Genomic DNA, 15,178 nt, shown 5'->3' on the forward strand with positions numbered 1-15,178 from the left:
ATTTCTCATGAAAATGGACAGTTATGAGATCAACGGTGCCCTTGACATCCTCATGGCAGATGAGAAGTTTCATGGGGTCCTGAGAACCCCTCAAATTAGGCCAAAGGCATCACTCAGAGTGACTACAGGGAGGCAGTGCCATTTGGGCCGGGAACACAGCTCTTGGCTGATCTGGCTTAATGAATGTTATTCCGAGAGAGAAAGTATATTCTCCAGGCAATCCTTTGTAATTACTTTTTCTCATCCAACCTGTTACACCTGTATCTGCAAGCCTTCTCCTCCTCACCCACCCTCCACATACAGTCCATTTCATTTTTACGTCTCCATGTTTTCTCGACTCCCTCTACCTCCCTCCACCCGACTGTCTCAGCCTGTGTCCAGATGACATTCTTCCATACTGCAGAGGCCCCTCAGCAGGATCCCCACAGCGACATGTGCCCCTCCAACCGCTCCCCCTGATTCCAGAAGCCGGAATCAATATTGGCCTCCCACTCATGCCTCCGTCCTGTCCAGACCCGTCCGAGCTTTTCCACAGCACTTAGGTGAGTGCAGGGACTTGCACAAGGCAGGTGTTGCCCGGCCTCGTTGTGGGCCACCCTCCATTCCCCCACCCCTCCTCAGTGTCCCAACCACCCAGGCTTTGGTCCTCCTTCATGCCCCAGGGGCCTGGCACATGCAACTTGACATTATAGAGATACTTCCTATAGTCCCCACTCATCCTCCAGGGAGCAACGAAAACCTAATTGCCTCCGAAGAAATTCTTCCTGACCTCCTCCCCCAGACTGGGTCCCCCTGTCATAATTCCCAACACACCCATGTTTCTCCTTCTATCTCTGGACACAACTGTAATTAAGTAATTAGTATGTGCTTCTGTCTTTCCTGCCACAGTGTAAGGTCTGCCCTGTTCAGCACTGTCCAGAGAGTCCAGTGCAGTGTTCGCTATAGTACTTGGTGGATGGACAGATGAATTCTTGCTTCAGATGAGTTTCCGGTGGACATTTCGGATGTTAGGGAGGTGAAGGCCCCCTTCTATGGCAGGTGCTGAGAGCGCGGTTCCCAGGCTGCCAGCAAACTGCAGATCATGTTAAGACATCTGAGCTGGGGTTAGGGCTGGCCTCCTCCCAGAAAGAGGAGAGAGCAATGGAGACCCATTTGCTCAGCTCAGAGGTAAGCAAAGGGGCTGTGGGTTGAGTACCGAGTAGGGTGCAGACAGTGAATAAGAGACTCATAACACCCTCTAATAAAAGCGTGCCCAGAACACCCGGTACCGGGCATCCTGGTGTGTGCCCTCCAAGAGGAACTATTTCTCAGCGAATGAGGGCCTCCCAATGTATGTCTTCCACTCCCCAAACTACATCCCATCGGTGCTCCCCCTTCGTACCCTTCAGTTCCACATCCAAGCCCTGCAGATGGATTTTGTTCTCCAGGGGGTGCCGCCCCGTGCCGGAAATTGTGTCCTGAGAAGCTGCCGTGTTCCACGTGCAGCCGGGAGGCCGTGGGGAATGCTCCAGGCTCTGGCAGACTTGGAAGCAAAGCTCACAGGTGCACACCCACTTTAGACATTTACAAGCAACTTGATGGAAAACATAGGATGGGTCTGGTTGTACATCAGATACAATAATTTTGTGACTTGAAATGTACTAGAAATAGTCAATGGAATCTGACTTTTAAAGGGAAACTTACAGTTAACCCTTTTGTAAAGAAGCTAAACCTTCTAATAGAATTGCTTAGTGAGCAAACATGGACTGTAGCCATTGGTAATTTTTTTTAACACCTGCTGTGTGCTGTGTGCTGAGTAAATCGAGCTTTGTTTTACAAGAAATACCTAGGGACACCTGGGTGACTCAGTCAGTTAAGCTTCCAACTTCGGCTCAGGTCATGATCTTGCAGTTCATGAATTCAATTCCTGCATCGGGCTCTGTGCTGACAGCTCAGAACCTAGAGCCTGCTTCAGATTCTGTGTCTCCCTCTCTCTCTGCCCTTCCCCTGCTTGCACTTGCTTGCTCGCTTGCTCTCTCTCTCTCAAAAATAAACATTAAAAAAAATTTTTTTTACATAAATTTAAAAAAAATAAAAGAAGTACCTGGGGGAAACCCTCATGTAGAGCAACAGTGTGAGTGGAAATTGAAAGAAGCCATTAAGAAGGTGATTTGGCAGGGGCACCTAGGTGGCTTGGTCAGTTAAGCATCTGACTTCGGCTTAGGTCATGATCTTGCAATTCGTGGGTTCAAGCCCCATGTCGGGCTCTGTGCTGACAGCTCAGAACCTAGAGCCTGCCTCAGATTCTCTCTGGATTGTGCTCTTTCTAAAAAATAAATACACATTTTTAAAAAAAAAAAAAGATAATTTGGCAATATGCATCAGAGCCTTGAAAACATATAGCCCTTCCTCCCAGCAGTTTCAATTATAGAAATATATTCTAAAGAAAAAACTGAAGTTAAATACAGATTTACTACAGGATGTTTAACTGTGCAAAAATGTCAAGGAACCAATGCATCTAAAAATATGAGTTAAAGGGCTATGAATTAAGTATTATATAGCCATGAAATGCATGTTGTAATGGATATTTATTAACAAGGAAATACCTCAAGATATATTTGAAGGGAAACAGTATGAGCAGACTGTAAGTCTACATACAATGTCACACATGTTGTAGACTGTGTTTATCGATCCCAGAAGAATCAGACCAAGGTATGGATGGTGCTCTCCCTCAGGGAGGCACACGATCATTGCTGTTGTTTGTTGTTTATTATGGAAAATCTCCGGCCACCCAAAAGTAAAGAAAACAATATAATGAACCCTCATGTACCATCACCCAGACTGAACAGTTGCCAGCATTTTGCCCACCATTTTGCACCAATAACCACAGAGGCGTCCAAGAGGACTCTCAGAGAAGGGGAAGAGGAATTGGGGGTGGCGTTCCTCAAGGAAAGTGACCTTGAGAGGCCATGAGCCAGTCCCAGATGGTGCTGGGGACGGGGAGGGGTGTCTTGTCTTGTTTGAACATCGTGTCTGCCCTCCCTAGCTGCCCCTGACCTGGTCCTCAGTGCGGAGATTGTCCAGCAGAGCACCTACCTGGAGGACCGTCCCATGTTCATGCTCCAATGCGCCATGGAGGAGAACTGCCTGTCAGCCTCGGCTGCCCAGACCGACCCCACCACAGGCTACCGCCGGCTTCTGCGCTTCTCCTCCCAGATCCACAACAATGGGCAGTCTGACTTCCGACCCAAGAATGGCCGCCATGCGTGGATCTGGCATGACTGCCACAGGTGAGCCCTCCTTGTTCATCGTTAGCATGTTACCCTGGCCCCCCACGCTGCACTGGATGGGATTCAGAGTCACAGGGAGCCCTGGAGAGAGCTGACAGGCCACACATCCAGGAGGCAGAGTCTTCCTACACTGGAGGGGTCATTACAATGGCCTTCTACATTTATTCAGCCATTCTCCACTCTCAGCTGCCCCGGCCCACCTCCCCTTCCCTAAGCCCAGTCTCTTTCTTGCCTCCAATGCCTCTACTGTTAGGAAGCAAACTTTTTTTTTGAGGACCCAATGCCTCTCCATTGACCCTTTGGTCAATGGTTTTCAAATGCATCTACGGTAAGTTCACGATCTGTGGGGTGCTTGGGGGCTCTGCAATCTTTGGACTGAGTTCATTCATTAATGTATTTTAAACATCTCGAGAAAGACGGTGGGTGTGGAGACGAGTTCTAGGCCCAGTCGTCGTGAGACCTGGTCTCTCAACCCAGCTGTGTCTGTAACCAGCTGCGCGATGTCAGGCCATCTGGGCTACATCACCGGGGACCTCCAGTGTCCCTGCCAGCCCTGTCTGTGGACTTGGTCCCAGTGCTGTAAGTCCTGCACAAGAACAGAGTGAAATCCTAGAGCCAGCCCTAGCTGGAGCCAACAGAAGCCACCCCATTCATCTCCTTGCCTATTCTTTTCTTTTTTTCACTTTGCCTTGATTCTTACTCTAATCCAGGACCCACTGCCCCAGCTTGTTTGCATTTTCCTGCTGAGGCCTGAGTTGGGCAGGTAGAGGGAACAGAAGTGAGCACACTTTTGAAAATGAAGGGGCGGAGGCCCCTGCTGTGCACAGGGCAGCAGTGCCCCTCAGGGGTCCATGGCGAGCGCCCTCCTGTGCACCAGTGGTCTCGGCAGCACAGCTCTCGTCCTCAGTCCCTGAGTCTCACGGTGAGGCCCGTGGGCTTGGGCAGAGCCTGACCACCGCAGACCTTCCCATCAGAATCTGCATTTTGTCAGCGTCACCCGCTGATGTGCGCATCTCACATCAGAGCCTGAGAAGCCCCAGCCCAGCTGATCAATCGCTAGGCATCCTTCCAGCTCGAAAAGGAAGCAGGCACTGTGAGGGGCACAAGAACTGATGTTTATTGACCCCCTTCTAACTGCCAGGCACATGGAACCCTCATTTTCAAGGGTAAGGAGACAGAGGCTCAGTGTCTACATGACTTGCCCAGGGTAACACAAGAAATCGCCCGGCAGGGACCCTCCACTCCCGGCTGTCTGACCCCAGGGCGTGGGCAAATCTCCGTTACCTCTGCTGAATCTTCATCAGAAAGCTATCCTTTTCCTGCTTTTTCCTGTCACAACTGACGGTCCGGTCACATTCCAATCAGTCTTGGGATAGAGCTGTTCCATCTATTTCAAAAGAAAAGACTATGATAGAACTTAGGGTGTTGATTTTCCTTTATAATTATTATAAATTATGTTTTGAATGTCCCGACTAGCCAAAGAATTTTTGGTCTTTATATAGAAACATGCCAGCCTTCTGCAGGGTGGAAGTCAAAGAGTAAAATTAAAGTCATGACCATATTGGTGCCTGATTTCCTTTGGAGACCACGTGGTGGGAGCCCTGGGACTGCGGGGGCTGATGTTGCTTATTATAAGTGGAACATAATTGCATCTCTGTCCCACACATGGCGGTCCACCCAGACATTACATGGCAGAAGTCTCCGTGGGACATATGCTTGCTCTCCGAGCAATGGTCTGTCCTCTAAGAATACGCATGGCGACACCATGGAAGTGTTTCTTCTGATCTGGAGCCCCAAGCATTCCGATCTCTATGCCACCCCACCCCCTGATTTTCCTGTAGTCTATTTCATTTCTTTGCTTACAGATGTTCCCATCAACGATTTGGGAGGGATGGGTGGAAAAAACATGCTGGCCAAGCATATGTCCCTCCAAGCCACCCCTGGTCCGTAACTGAGAGCCTATGACCATAAGGTCTCAGGGAACATAAGAGGACACCCCTGCACCCTGGCCTCCAGAGCTCCAGGGGGCTTCTCCAGGCTCTGTAGGAGGACCTGTCAATAGGACTCCTGGCCCCATACCTCTGTTGGGTCCCTTTGAGAGTCTGATGAAAGCAGGCCCTCCCTCCACTCAAAACAAATTATTTCTGGAAGACTTAATACCCTATCTCAGCAGATTTACAGACCTCGGAGCCAAAGTTGAGAACCCTGGCTCAAATTAGTATGAATGGGGAAAACTATCACTCCCAATTTAATTGATGGTACAATGAGGAACAGAACTGTGTTCCTTGAAAGCCTTAAAATGAAACGTGAAGACTGACCCCCTTAGCACTTGCCTTGCCGATCAGACATAGGAAAAAATGCCCTGAGTTGTTCTCTCTCCTATGCATCATGCCCTTGGTTGATGATCCTGCCCTCCTGCCACTTGCGCCCCAGGGGGTGGAGCCACACCTCTTTAACTGACACATCACATCACAGGTTCCACGGGGTCCGGACGAAGGTGAGCACAGAGCAGCTCTCCTCTGAGGCCTTCGCAGCTCAGGAAGCCCCTGGAGAGGCGCCAGGAGCTGGCCGGTGGGGAGGTGGATGTCCAGCATGGGTGCCAGCCCAGCGAGTCAGGGACAGCCCTGCTACAAGGAGAGACTTTCATTCACTCTGCCCTGCTTCTGCCGCATGCAGAGCAGGCCCCCATGTTGGATCAAAGCCCCACAGGAGCGACGTGGCCCCTGTGAGCCCATGTTAGGCCCTCGTCGCATCCGTAGGGCTTTGGCCTGGCCAGAGGGCTCCTCCTCACACATCAGGGAAGCAGGGTGGAAGGGTGGAAGGACCCCGCCCTTCATGATAGCACCTCCTGAGACTGGAGCACACCCCCAGTTTTCTCTACAGTGGGGACAGAGCACTGTCCCAGCCGCAGCTGAGCACCAGCCAGGACTGTCCATTCTATGACATGTGGCTGGTATGGGACAGGATGAAGAGTGACGGCATCTCCTCTACAGTGCGCACGGACTCTCTGATGCAGAGTTTTATTTGGGCCCCCAACAACCTAGGATGACAAGGGATATACCCAAACCCGCCATCTTCCTCTGGACCAGCCTTGTGGGTCGTCCACGTACTCATCAGCTCCTTCTTCCCCTGGTACCATGTCTTAGGATACCGAGCTCTGGAGTCTTGTGCTAGAAGGCCAGCTTTCCTTTTATCCAGATTACAATGACTTCCATCAAGTGTCAGGTTATGCTCTCTCTTCTTAGGTTCTGGAATTTCTTTCCACGTTAGAGTTTCCCTAGGTCTATGCCATGGATCAGGCGTCCTCTTAAGGCTTGCAAAAGTCAGGACACCTCAGCCTGGAAAGAGGAAGTATACCCTCATCACTAGTACACGCCCGTCCGTCTTCCTGGTAGCCCCATCTAGATCTCCTGGGGTGCGTAGTTGGCGGGTACCCCTGGCCTCCACAGCCAGCCGGCGGGGAGGAGGACGTGGCCCCGGGGTCATGTCCACACCTGTCCCAGAGATAAAGCACTGGAGCTCCAGGACTGCAGCTAGCTGGGATCAAGAGGCTCCGAACCAGCTGTTCCCTCCTAGTGTTCGCAGGGGAAAAACTGAAGAGCTAGGGAAGACTTAAATCAAGCGTGCAGGAAGCAGGGGGAGCGGGAGAAGGTCAGCCTTACAACAGTCCATCTGTGGCCTCCGTCTGAATTTTGTTTAGACAACGGAACATAAACCTATTTCTCTTCAGTCTTTCCAGCCGGTAAACATGGCAACATAAACCCCTCTCTGAAAGATGCAGACATGTTTTAGGCAATGAGTCAGACCTCATGTCTCATCCTGCTCCTGCAAGCAGCCAAAATAGACTCGTTCAAAGTCATCACTTCCACTTGCCACAAAATGCGTCCTTGTGAATGTTCTCGGGGGGCCCCTGGCCCAGCATCGCTTTACCCAGAAACATCAGCGACCTGGGAAAAGCCCAGCTTAGGAACTCCTGACATTTTTAGCACAAGCAAACACAGGAGGAAGGGGGAAAGAGCCTTTAATTTCCTCTCAGAAAACCGATCCTTTTCATTCCTCTCTTGCCTCTGTCCTGACTGCAGTACTCCGGCGGAGGGAGCCTGAGGCCGGCGCCGTGAGACCTGGGGGGGTGAGGAAGCCTGGGAATGGTAGTGGGAATAGTGGTGGTGGTGACGAAAATACTACTCCTGGCACTACTGCGGGCCAGAGTAACAAGAGCGAGCCGACAGGTGCTGAGTGCCGCTCTGTTACAAGCCCCGCGTGAGGTTTTTCTGCAGTTTCTCTGATTCAGTCCTTCCAGGAGCCCTGAGAGTGGGTCCTGTTATCATTCCTACTTTCCTGAGGAAGAGGCTCAGGTCGTGCCTAAACACACCCAGGCATTCTGCTCCCCGTGCCTTGGGTGCCTTGAACTTCTGTCTCCCCGTTTGCCCCGTGTCCCCGCAATGGCAGCGACGAGTGTGTTCCAGTAGTTGCAGATGCCTGTGATGCTCGCATGGCGGCTTAGGATGGGCCTGGCCAGCAGAGCGCCTCAGGGAGGACCCCGCCCGCAAGGGGCAGCCATGTTCCCCTTGTTTGGTCTGACCCCAATGCACCACCTTCCAAGAATCTGCATCTGTTCTCAATCCCTCCCAGGCCAAGAGATGGGACACTGTTATGTAAATGGTGCGCGGGGCTAGAGCAGCTGGGTCACACAAGCTCTCTGGCCTCTCTTCCGGGGCCCACGAGGACGCGCCTGCCACGCTCTGCTCCTTCCCAAGGGCCTGAGAAGCCCTCTCTCCCCCTTTTTGTGCCAGGAGCACAGAGTCCTGTCGCTCACTCCCTAGCTGGTGCCAGGGAGGCTGAGGCCTCACTGCGTCCTAGTCCCACCTCCTGCCTGACACTGGGCTGTGTGAGGGGCTGGTCCAGATACCCCGCTGCTCTTCCCGCCTCTCCCCCTTCCTCCACGTGCCCTCCCCTTTCTGTTCTTTCCCTCCTCACCGAATTCCCACTTAAAAAAGTTTTCAGGGGCACCTGGGTGGCTCAGTCGGTTAAGCGTCCGACTTCGGTTCAGGTCATGATCCCGCGGTTCGTGGGTTTGAGCCCTGCATCAGGCTCTGTGCTGACAGCTCAGAGCCTGGAGCCTGCTTTGGGTTCTGTGTCTCCCTCTCTCTGCTCCTCTCCTGCTCACGCTCTGTCTCTCTCAAATAAATAAATGTAAAAAAAAAAAAAACCAAAAAACAAAAAACATTAAAAAAAAAGTTTTCAAAAGACATCAAACACTTTTATCAGTCTGCGGTAAGCATACCCAATAGGAATGGGCTGGGAGAGCCACGTGCCCCGGAGGATTATGAAAAACACCTATTAAAGATATCTTAATTAATTTTTAAAGTTTATTTTGAGGGAGAGAGAGTGCGCGTGCACAAGCAGGGGAGGGGCACAGAGAAGGAGAGAGAGAGAGAGAGAGAGAGAGAGAGAGAGAATCCCAAGCAGGGTCCGCTGTCGGCGCAGAGCCCAGTGTGGGGCTCAAACTCAGAAACGTGAGATCACGACCTGAGCCGAAATCAAGAGTTGGACGCTTAACCCACTGAGCCCCCCACGAGCCTCTAGATAGCTTAGTTTATTGAGCGTATGGTATCCCAGGCGCGGTGCTCACCCCTTCACCTCGCTACCCCCCACAGTACCTCCTGCATTCCCTACATTGTTATTCCCCTTCAGCTGGTGACAGCCGGGGCCGGGCCGGAGCGTGGCCACTGGAGCTCCATGGTTAGCGGTTAGCGGCCTCTGCTTCTGCCCTCCCTCCCCTCAGGCCCTGTCCCCCTCGGACCACGCTGCTGGCTCCAGCTGCAGGCAGCAGCTCCTCCAGACACTGACCCGCGGGCCCTCTCTCTCGCTTCAGGCACTACCACAGCATGGAAGTGTTCACCCACTATGACCTCTTGAACCTCAATGGTACCAAGGTGGCAGAGGGCCACAAAGCCAGCTTCTGCCTGGAGGACACAGAATGCGAAGGAGGTATCTTTGTGTGTGTGTGGGGGGGGGGGGGGCTTCAGAGGGGCTCAGATGCCCCCACCTGTCCTGGATCCCAGGCCTGATGCTGGACTCTGTCCCGCTGGCCACTGCTGACTCTCCCCGTGACCCTTCTCTAGCCAGGGCCTTCCATGGCCCCAGCTCTGTGGGCAAGGCCTGGCTATGAAGGAGCCCCCTGAGTTATGCTGATGGGCACAGGTGGGTCCACACGGTCCCCTGGGTAAGGCCCAAACCTGGCACGTGGTCCCCTCTCCCTCTGGCTGCCACAGCCTTTCTCCCTGTGTCCCAGCACCGGGTACCCCTGCCCCACAGGCTCATGCTCTCCGAGTCCAAGCCCAAAAGACCCACCTCTGAGGTTCCTGGACTCTCTCGACTCTCCCAGACAGAGGCAGCTCTCTGCCCACACCCCTAGCAGGCCATTACGGTTGCACTCTGATCACCTGTGGGCATGCCTGCCATCCAGACCTGACTGGGCCTCAAGGGAGACACAGTGATTCCTCTCCATATACCCAGTGCTCAGAGTAGTGCCCAGACATGGTAGCCTCTCAATAAATGTGTCAGGGACATGCCATGCCAGGAAATCACACACACAGATGGGTTTTTGAGCACCTACTACGTGCCTAGCAACCAGCTGACCCACTAAGGGCGGATTCACAAACCAGACCTGGGCCCACATCCAAGTGCTGATTGTCCAGAGGGTGGCAAGATGACCGCCACATTAAGCTAAATAATCAGCACCAGAACGATCCCAGATAAGCATTCGCTCCATTCCCAGGCTACTGGAAATGCCAGAGTGGCCAGGGGAGGCTTCGGGGAACAGGAGGCGCCAGGCTGGGCCTAAAGGGGCGGGTGGGATGTGGGAATCAAGGCAAGGATTCCAATGAAATGAGAACGGATGAGAAGCCCGCACAGTGGGGAGATGGGATGCCAAGCCCAGAAGCAGCAGAGTTCTGAGGACTTGGGGGACGGGAGAGATTTGCTGAGTGTGGGCTCTGGGAACGTCACCCACCCAGCAGGACTTCTTGGGGCTCTTTGGGGGAAGGGCAGCTGGGAGGGCAAGTAGTTCAGGCAGTGGGGCCAGGGTGCATGGTGACCGGGCTTCCCTCTGCCCCCGCCTGCAGACATCCAGAAGAATTATGAGTGTGCCAACTTCGGCGAGCAGGGCATCACCATGGGCTGCTGGGACATGTATCGCCATGACATCGACTGCCAGTGGGTCGACATCACTGACGTACCCCCTGGAGACTACCTGTTCCAGGTGAGGGGCACAGGAGGGGGTTTCAGCCCCTGCTGAGGGGAGGAGCAGCCTTCTCCCCAGTGACGGGGGAGGCAGCCCCCTTGGTGGTGGTGTCCAAACACAGAACACGTGCAGGGAGGCACACAAAGCCCTTGGGGAGCTGCCAGGCCCCTGAGACATCGCGTTCAGTTAACACTTGCAAATCAAAGCGCGTGCGCGTAGCCAGGTTTGGTCTTCAGGCTGAGAATTTGTTCCACAGACCCTAAGGCAACCCACATCCGTGGTGTCCTCTGACACAGACTGTCACCTCCCCCCCACCCCTCCCGTGCCCTCACCCTCCCCTGTCTGTGCTGCCGAGGCTGGAAGTAAGCTCAGGAGGAGCCATTCACTCGCAATCGTCTGTGACTTGCCTCTGCCAGAAAAGGTGACCTCCCGAAAGGGTCTGCAGAGGGGACAATGCTGCTGCCTTCCTGTAGACACAGCGGCATGCTCCAGCTGTGCCCCTGGCATGGGAGCAGGGGCACCACATTCCCGGCATCGCCCTCTCTGGAGCACAGGTGTGCTCCGGCCGCAGAGCTCCCTGGCGCCCTGGCACGTTCCTACACCGCCACCCGTCTAGGTCTCGAGCTCACCCTGCTGGGTGGCAAAGTGGGTGACCAGAAATGTGTCATTCTGCCTTGAAAACTTTCCCAAGGGGCATTCAGCCAGCCCAGAGCCCGGCCCGTGGTCCCCACCCTGGAGACAGCCCTGGGAAGAACCAACACCTGCACAGAAGTGACCACAGAGGGGCTTTGAAAGTTTTCCTGTGCAATTTCAGAGGCTGGAAATCAGACAGCCAAGCACTTTTCCACCCCCAAGCCCAAAACCGCAGACTTGGAGAGGCCCAGCCAAAGAGCAGAGTGCTCTTTATTTTAAAAAATGAATATCCATGTCTCTGTGCACGTACACTGTGCCCAGGGTTTTGTGTTTGAGGTTTGCTACCACTTTGCTGGGTGAACGTGTATTCTCGTGTGTCCTGACAAATGCCACCTATTTAATAACTAGGGCTCGTTGAAGATTGATGCCAGGCCTGGCCGTGCGTAAACCCTGTGAATGAACGTAATTCCCCCAATGAAGGCCTTTACTACTACCCTCATTTTACAGCCAGGCAAACCCAGGTCACATCAACTCTGTATCCGTGTTCCTGACCCCTGACGACACAATTAGCAAGTCAACTTACTGGGAGCGTTTGTGCCTCTGATTAATGGAAAAGAATATTTCCCTTGGGACAGACATGGAACTTTAGATGTGTGATAGCCCTGGCCTGGGATTTCATTGGCCCTCTCCATTCCCACATGGACCTAAGAGCAGACCTCAGTAATGCTGCCAAAGGCGGGAGAGATCCAGGGAAGGAGGACGTGCCTTCCAGGCAGAAGGGCCTGCAGGAAAGGCTCAGAGGCAGGGACGTGTGTGAAGTCACACCTCCAGGAGCACACGGCCTGGTCCTTGTCCCATCCCATCTCACCACATCCTGCTCCCCAGCTCCCTTCTAGTTCCTATCAACAGCCTGTTCTGTGGCCTCCCTGGGCCCCCATTCCTGCCTCTACTAATCTCAAACCTCCCAGGGCACCCAGGAGAGGGTAACCCCTTTTTGAAGGCCGATTTATGGGAGGGTATATGTGTGTGAATCACAGAGAGGCAGACAGAGGTGCACATTCTCACTCCTCCCAGCCTTGACCCTTCATCTCTGGCTAGTCCTGCCCCGGGGCTGCTCTTGGAGCAGGAGGTCGCCCCGACTCTGCAGGCAGGGCTGGTCTCAGTAGAGCCTGGGCCCGGGGTGAAGGGTGACCAGGGCAGGACTCAGCAGCGCCCTCTGACCTGACTCGCCCCCAGGTTGTCATTAACCCCAACTACGAGGTTGCGGAGTCTGACTACACCAACAACATCATGAAGTGCAGGACCCGCTACGACGGCCACCGCATCTGGATGTACAACTGCCACATAGGTAAGGTCCCTGGGCACTGGTTGGGGAGCACGGCACACCCAGAGCTGCCCCCAGGCCCGCCAGCCCCCCGCAGCCCGCCCCCCTCCAGGAGACAGGCGAGAGCTGCCCTTTGTCGAGGAATCAGAGCAGCTTCCTTATTCGGGTAACGAGCGTGGGGAATGGAGCCAGCCTCCCATTTCCACGCACAGGAAGGAAGCTGTAGACACATAAGGCCTGGACAGAGGCTGGGTTTTTGCAGCCAGCTCTGGCCGGGGAAGGAGGGAGGCACGGCACCGGGCTTGGAGCTGAGGCCATCTCATTACGCATGTGACCTCAAACATGTGGGCGTCAGCAATTTGTGGGTTCTGTGTATCATTTTCCTCTGTTGAGAACCAGAGGCTAGTCAAGCACTGTGGCGTCTGGTGGCCAACGAAGAAACTTATCCTCGCACTACACACACTGGGGAACAAGACAGGGAGCAGAGCTTCCTCTTCGGCAGGAAGAGAGATGCCCCCGCTCTCGGGATGGCAAAAACTAAACTCGCTATGTCTAGTTGCTCCTTCTCTCGTGTTGCCTGAACACCTGATGTGGGCCTGGCCCTGGGGATGACCAGCACCTAGTTGCTGCCCTGGTGGCGTCGCAGAGGTGGCCCCAGCAGGCCATTTGGTGGAGGGCGGTGGCTCCAGGGCCCCCGAGGCCGGCAGTTCCAATGGGGGAGAAGGCTGAGCATGCGGTTTGCCAAACTCTGTCTCCCCGATGCCTACCCCCTCAGGTGGTTCCTTCAGTGAAGAGACGGAAAAAAAGTTTGAACACTTCAGTGGACTCATAAATAACCAGCTCTCCACACGGTAAAGCACCAGGTCACCTCCTGTCTTGGGGCCACAGCGCATCGTCCCCAACAACTGCAGTCTGATGGCCACACTCCCTCCTCACCCAGCCCCGCCCCTGCCCCATCTCAACCCCCTGCAACCATGCCCAAGGCCCAGGAGAAAGGGGTGTGCCTGTCATTTGCTGGGGGCTGCTGCCTGACCTTTGGAGCCTGGGGACGACCTCCAGGGTGGGGCTTGGCCACAGGGCCGTGGGCGCCAAGAGCCATCTTGTCTGGGACCCCAGGAGCACGGTTAGCAGCAGAGCAAACCAACCAAAGCACGGTCCACCTCAAGTAGGAGAGCACCCCCCTCAATTCACGACAGATACGACGGGGCCATGTTGGTGGTATGAACTATCAACCCAAGGCGGTCAGGTCGGGCTGAATTCCATTTGTCCTTCTCTTAGCTCATGTCCAGCCAACTTGAATATCTAGACCTCTCTTCCAGTTAAACAGACTGCCTCTATCATATTCACATACACAGATAATGCTGCCATGTGTTTTTCTAATTAGGTGAGCTCAGAGTTGGTGCTTCCCCCGGTCCCCCTCCCAAATCCTCTTATTTTTCAAGATACCATTATTATATTTTCACAGACTTTCAAATACAAAGCAACTTAGTGGCATTTAATGGGCATCTGGGCCTTGGACAGTATAGGTCAAAAGAAAAACCCAACCCACCTGTGTAAGTGGCTCATCCTTCTGTTGTTCCAATTCTGTGGGTTAACTGATTCAACGGTGCTATAGCCAGGGTCCTGGGTGATGAGGACACCCACCAAGCGCCATGTGTCATCACAGACACTTACACATACTTGAAACTTTGAATAAAAAGTTTATGGTACGCATCTGTGTTTCATTTGGGCCTCTGTACCTGGCCCTGAGCCGCAGAGCTGCTCCGTACGGTAGGCGGGAGGGAGCCCGGCATGCGCTTACAGGTTCACGGCTGCAGAGACCTTCCAGAGCGGCTGCAGGGGGTCTCCCTCAGTTCCCACCACAAAAGACCAACTCCTGCCTTCTGGATCACAAAAACACAAGTCATGACCTTTCTTGAACTTGTTCTGTAGTGTCTTTCAGGGGGCACGGCGGCTGTGTTAGGACCGGATGGGACGTTTAGATTTAAACCATCTCGTGGGACTGGGGGACGGAGGGGGGAGTTTCTTCCCGCAAGGGCAGCGCCTCGGCCAGGCTCCAAGGGAGGGGCGGTGATGCGGAGCATGTGCGCCCACAGAGCAGTGGCTGAGCTCTGCCCAGCACTGGCAGGGTGGGCGGTCGAGGCTAGCCACTCTCCCCCAGACACGGGGACTCTCACCCGTATCGAGAGCGTGCTGTGGCCCAGCGGGTCAGAAGGGTCCACAATGACCCCAGAGCACCAGATAGGGCCACCTTGGCACCAAATCCACCCACACCAGAAAAATGAGTGACTGGAGACCTCGTCCCCATAGATGCCCTTGTCCTGTGAGGGGGACTCAAACTCATGGGCCATTTCAGATTTTATCTCTTGGCTTTGCTCAGTTACAGAATTCTGCAAGAAACCCCTCTGTAACCCATGCCGGCAGGTAACACGAGGACAAGTTCACAGCGTTGGTGCCCTTAGCACTGCCATCAGCCCACTGCTGCCCTGCAGCCCATGGCAGGTTAGGATACCCGACTTGTTAGGAGACTGGGCAGGTGTCACACAACAGGTGCAACCTCCTCCCCCCATGAACTGGGCAAGCGCTGGGCCAAATGCCTGAGGCCCAGCTGGGATCCTCCAGGCCAATCTAGGGGCCCCTTTTGTTCGGCAGCCCCAGTCTAAACTAGGAGACAGACAGCACCCCCTGGTGTTGCCTGGCAGACCA

General features: G+C 54.1%; 1 protein-coding gene across 1 annotated transcript in view; it reads left to right on the top strand.

Moving 5' to 3' along the window:
- LOXL2 (lysyl oxidase like 2) overlaps window positions 1-14,281 on the top strand; it is a 92,908-nt gene extending 78,627 nt beyond the window's left edge. The window contains exons 10-14 of the mRNA XM_042983236.1: window positions 3,026-3,269; window positions 9,145-9,260; window positions 10,397-10,533; window positions 12,385-12,496; window positions 13,248-14,281. Coding sequence (XP_042839170.1) covers window positions 3,026-3,269; window positions 9,145-9,260; window positions 10,397-10,533; window positions 12,385-12,496; window positions 13,248-13,327 — 689 coding nt within the window. The 3' untranslated portion in view covers window positions 13,328-14,281. The remainder of the gene's footprint in view (window positions 1-3,025; window positions 3,270-9,144; window positions 9,261-10,396; window positions 10,534-12,384; window positions 12,497-13,247) is intronic.
- Window positions 14,282-15,178: the final 897 nt, after the last annotated feature.

Source organism: Panthera tigris, chromosome B1 (assembly GCF_018350195.1).
Source record: "Panthera tigris isolate Pti1 chromosome B1, P.tigris_Pti1_mat1.1, whole genome shotgun sequence".
In the NCBI taxonomy this organism is placed as follows: Eukaryota; Metazoa; Chordata; class Mammalia; order Carnivora; family Felidae; genus Panthera; species Panthera tigris.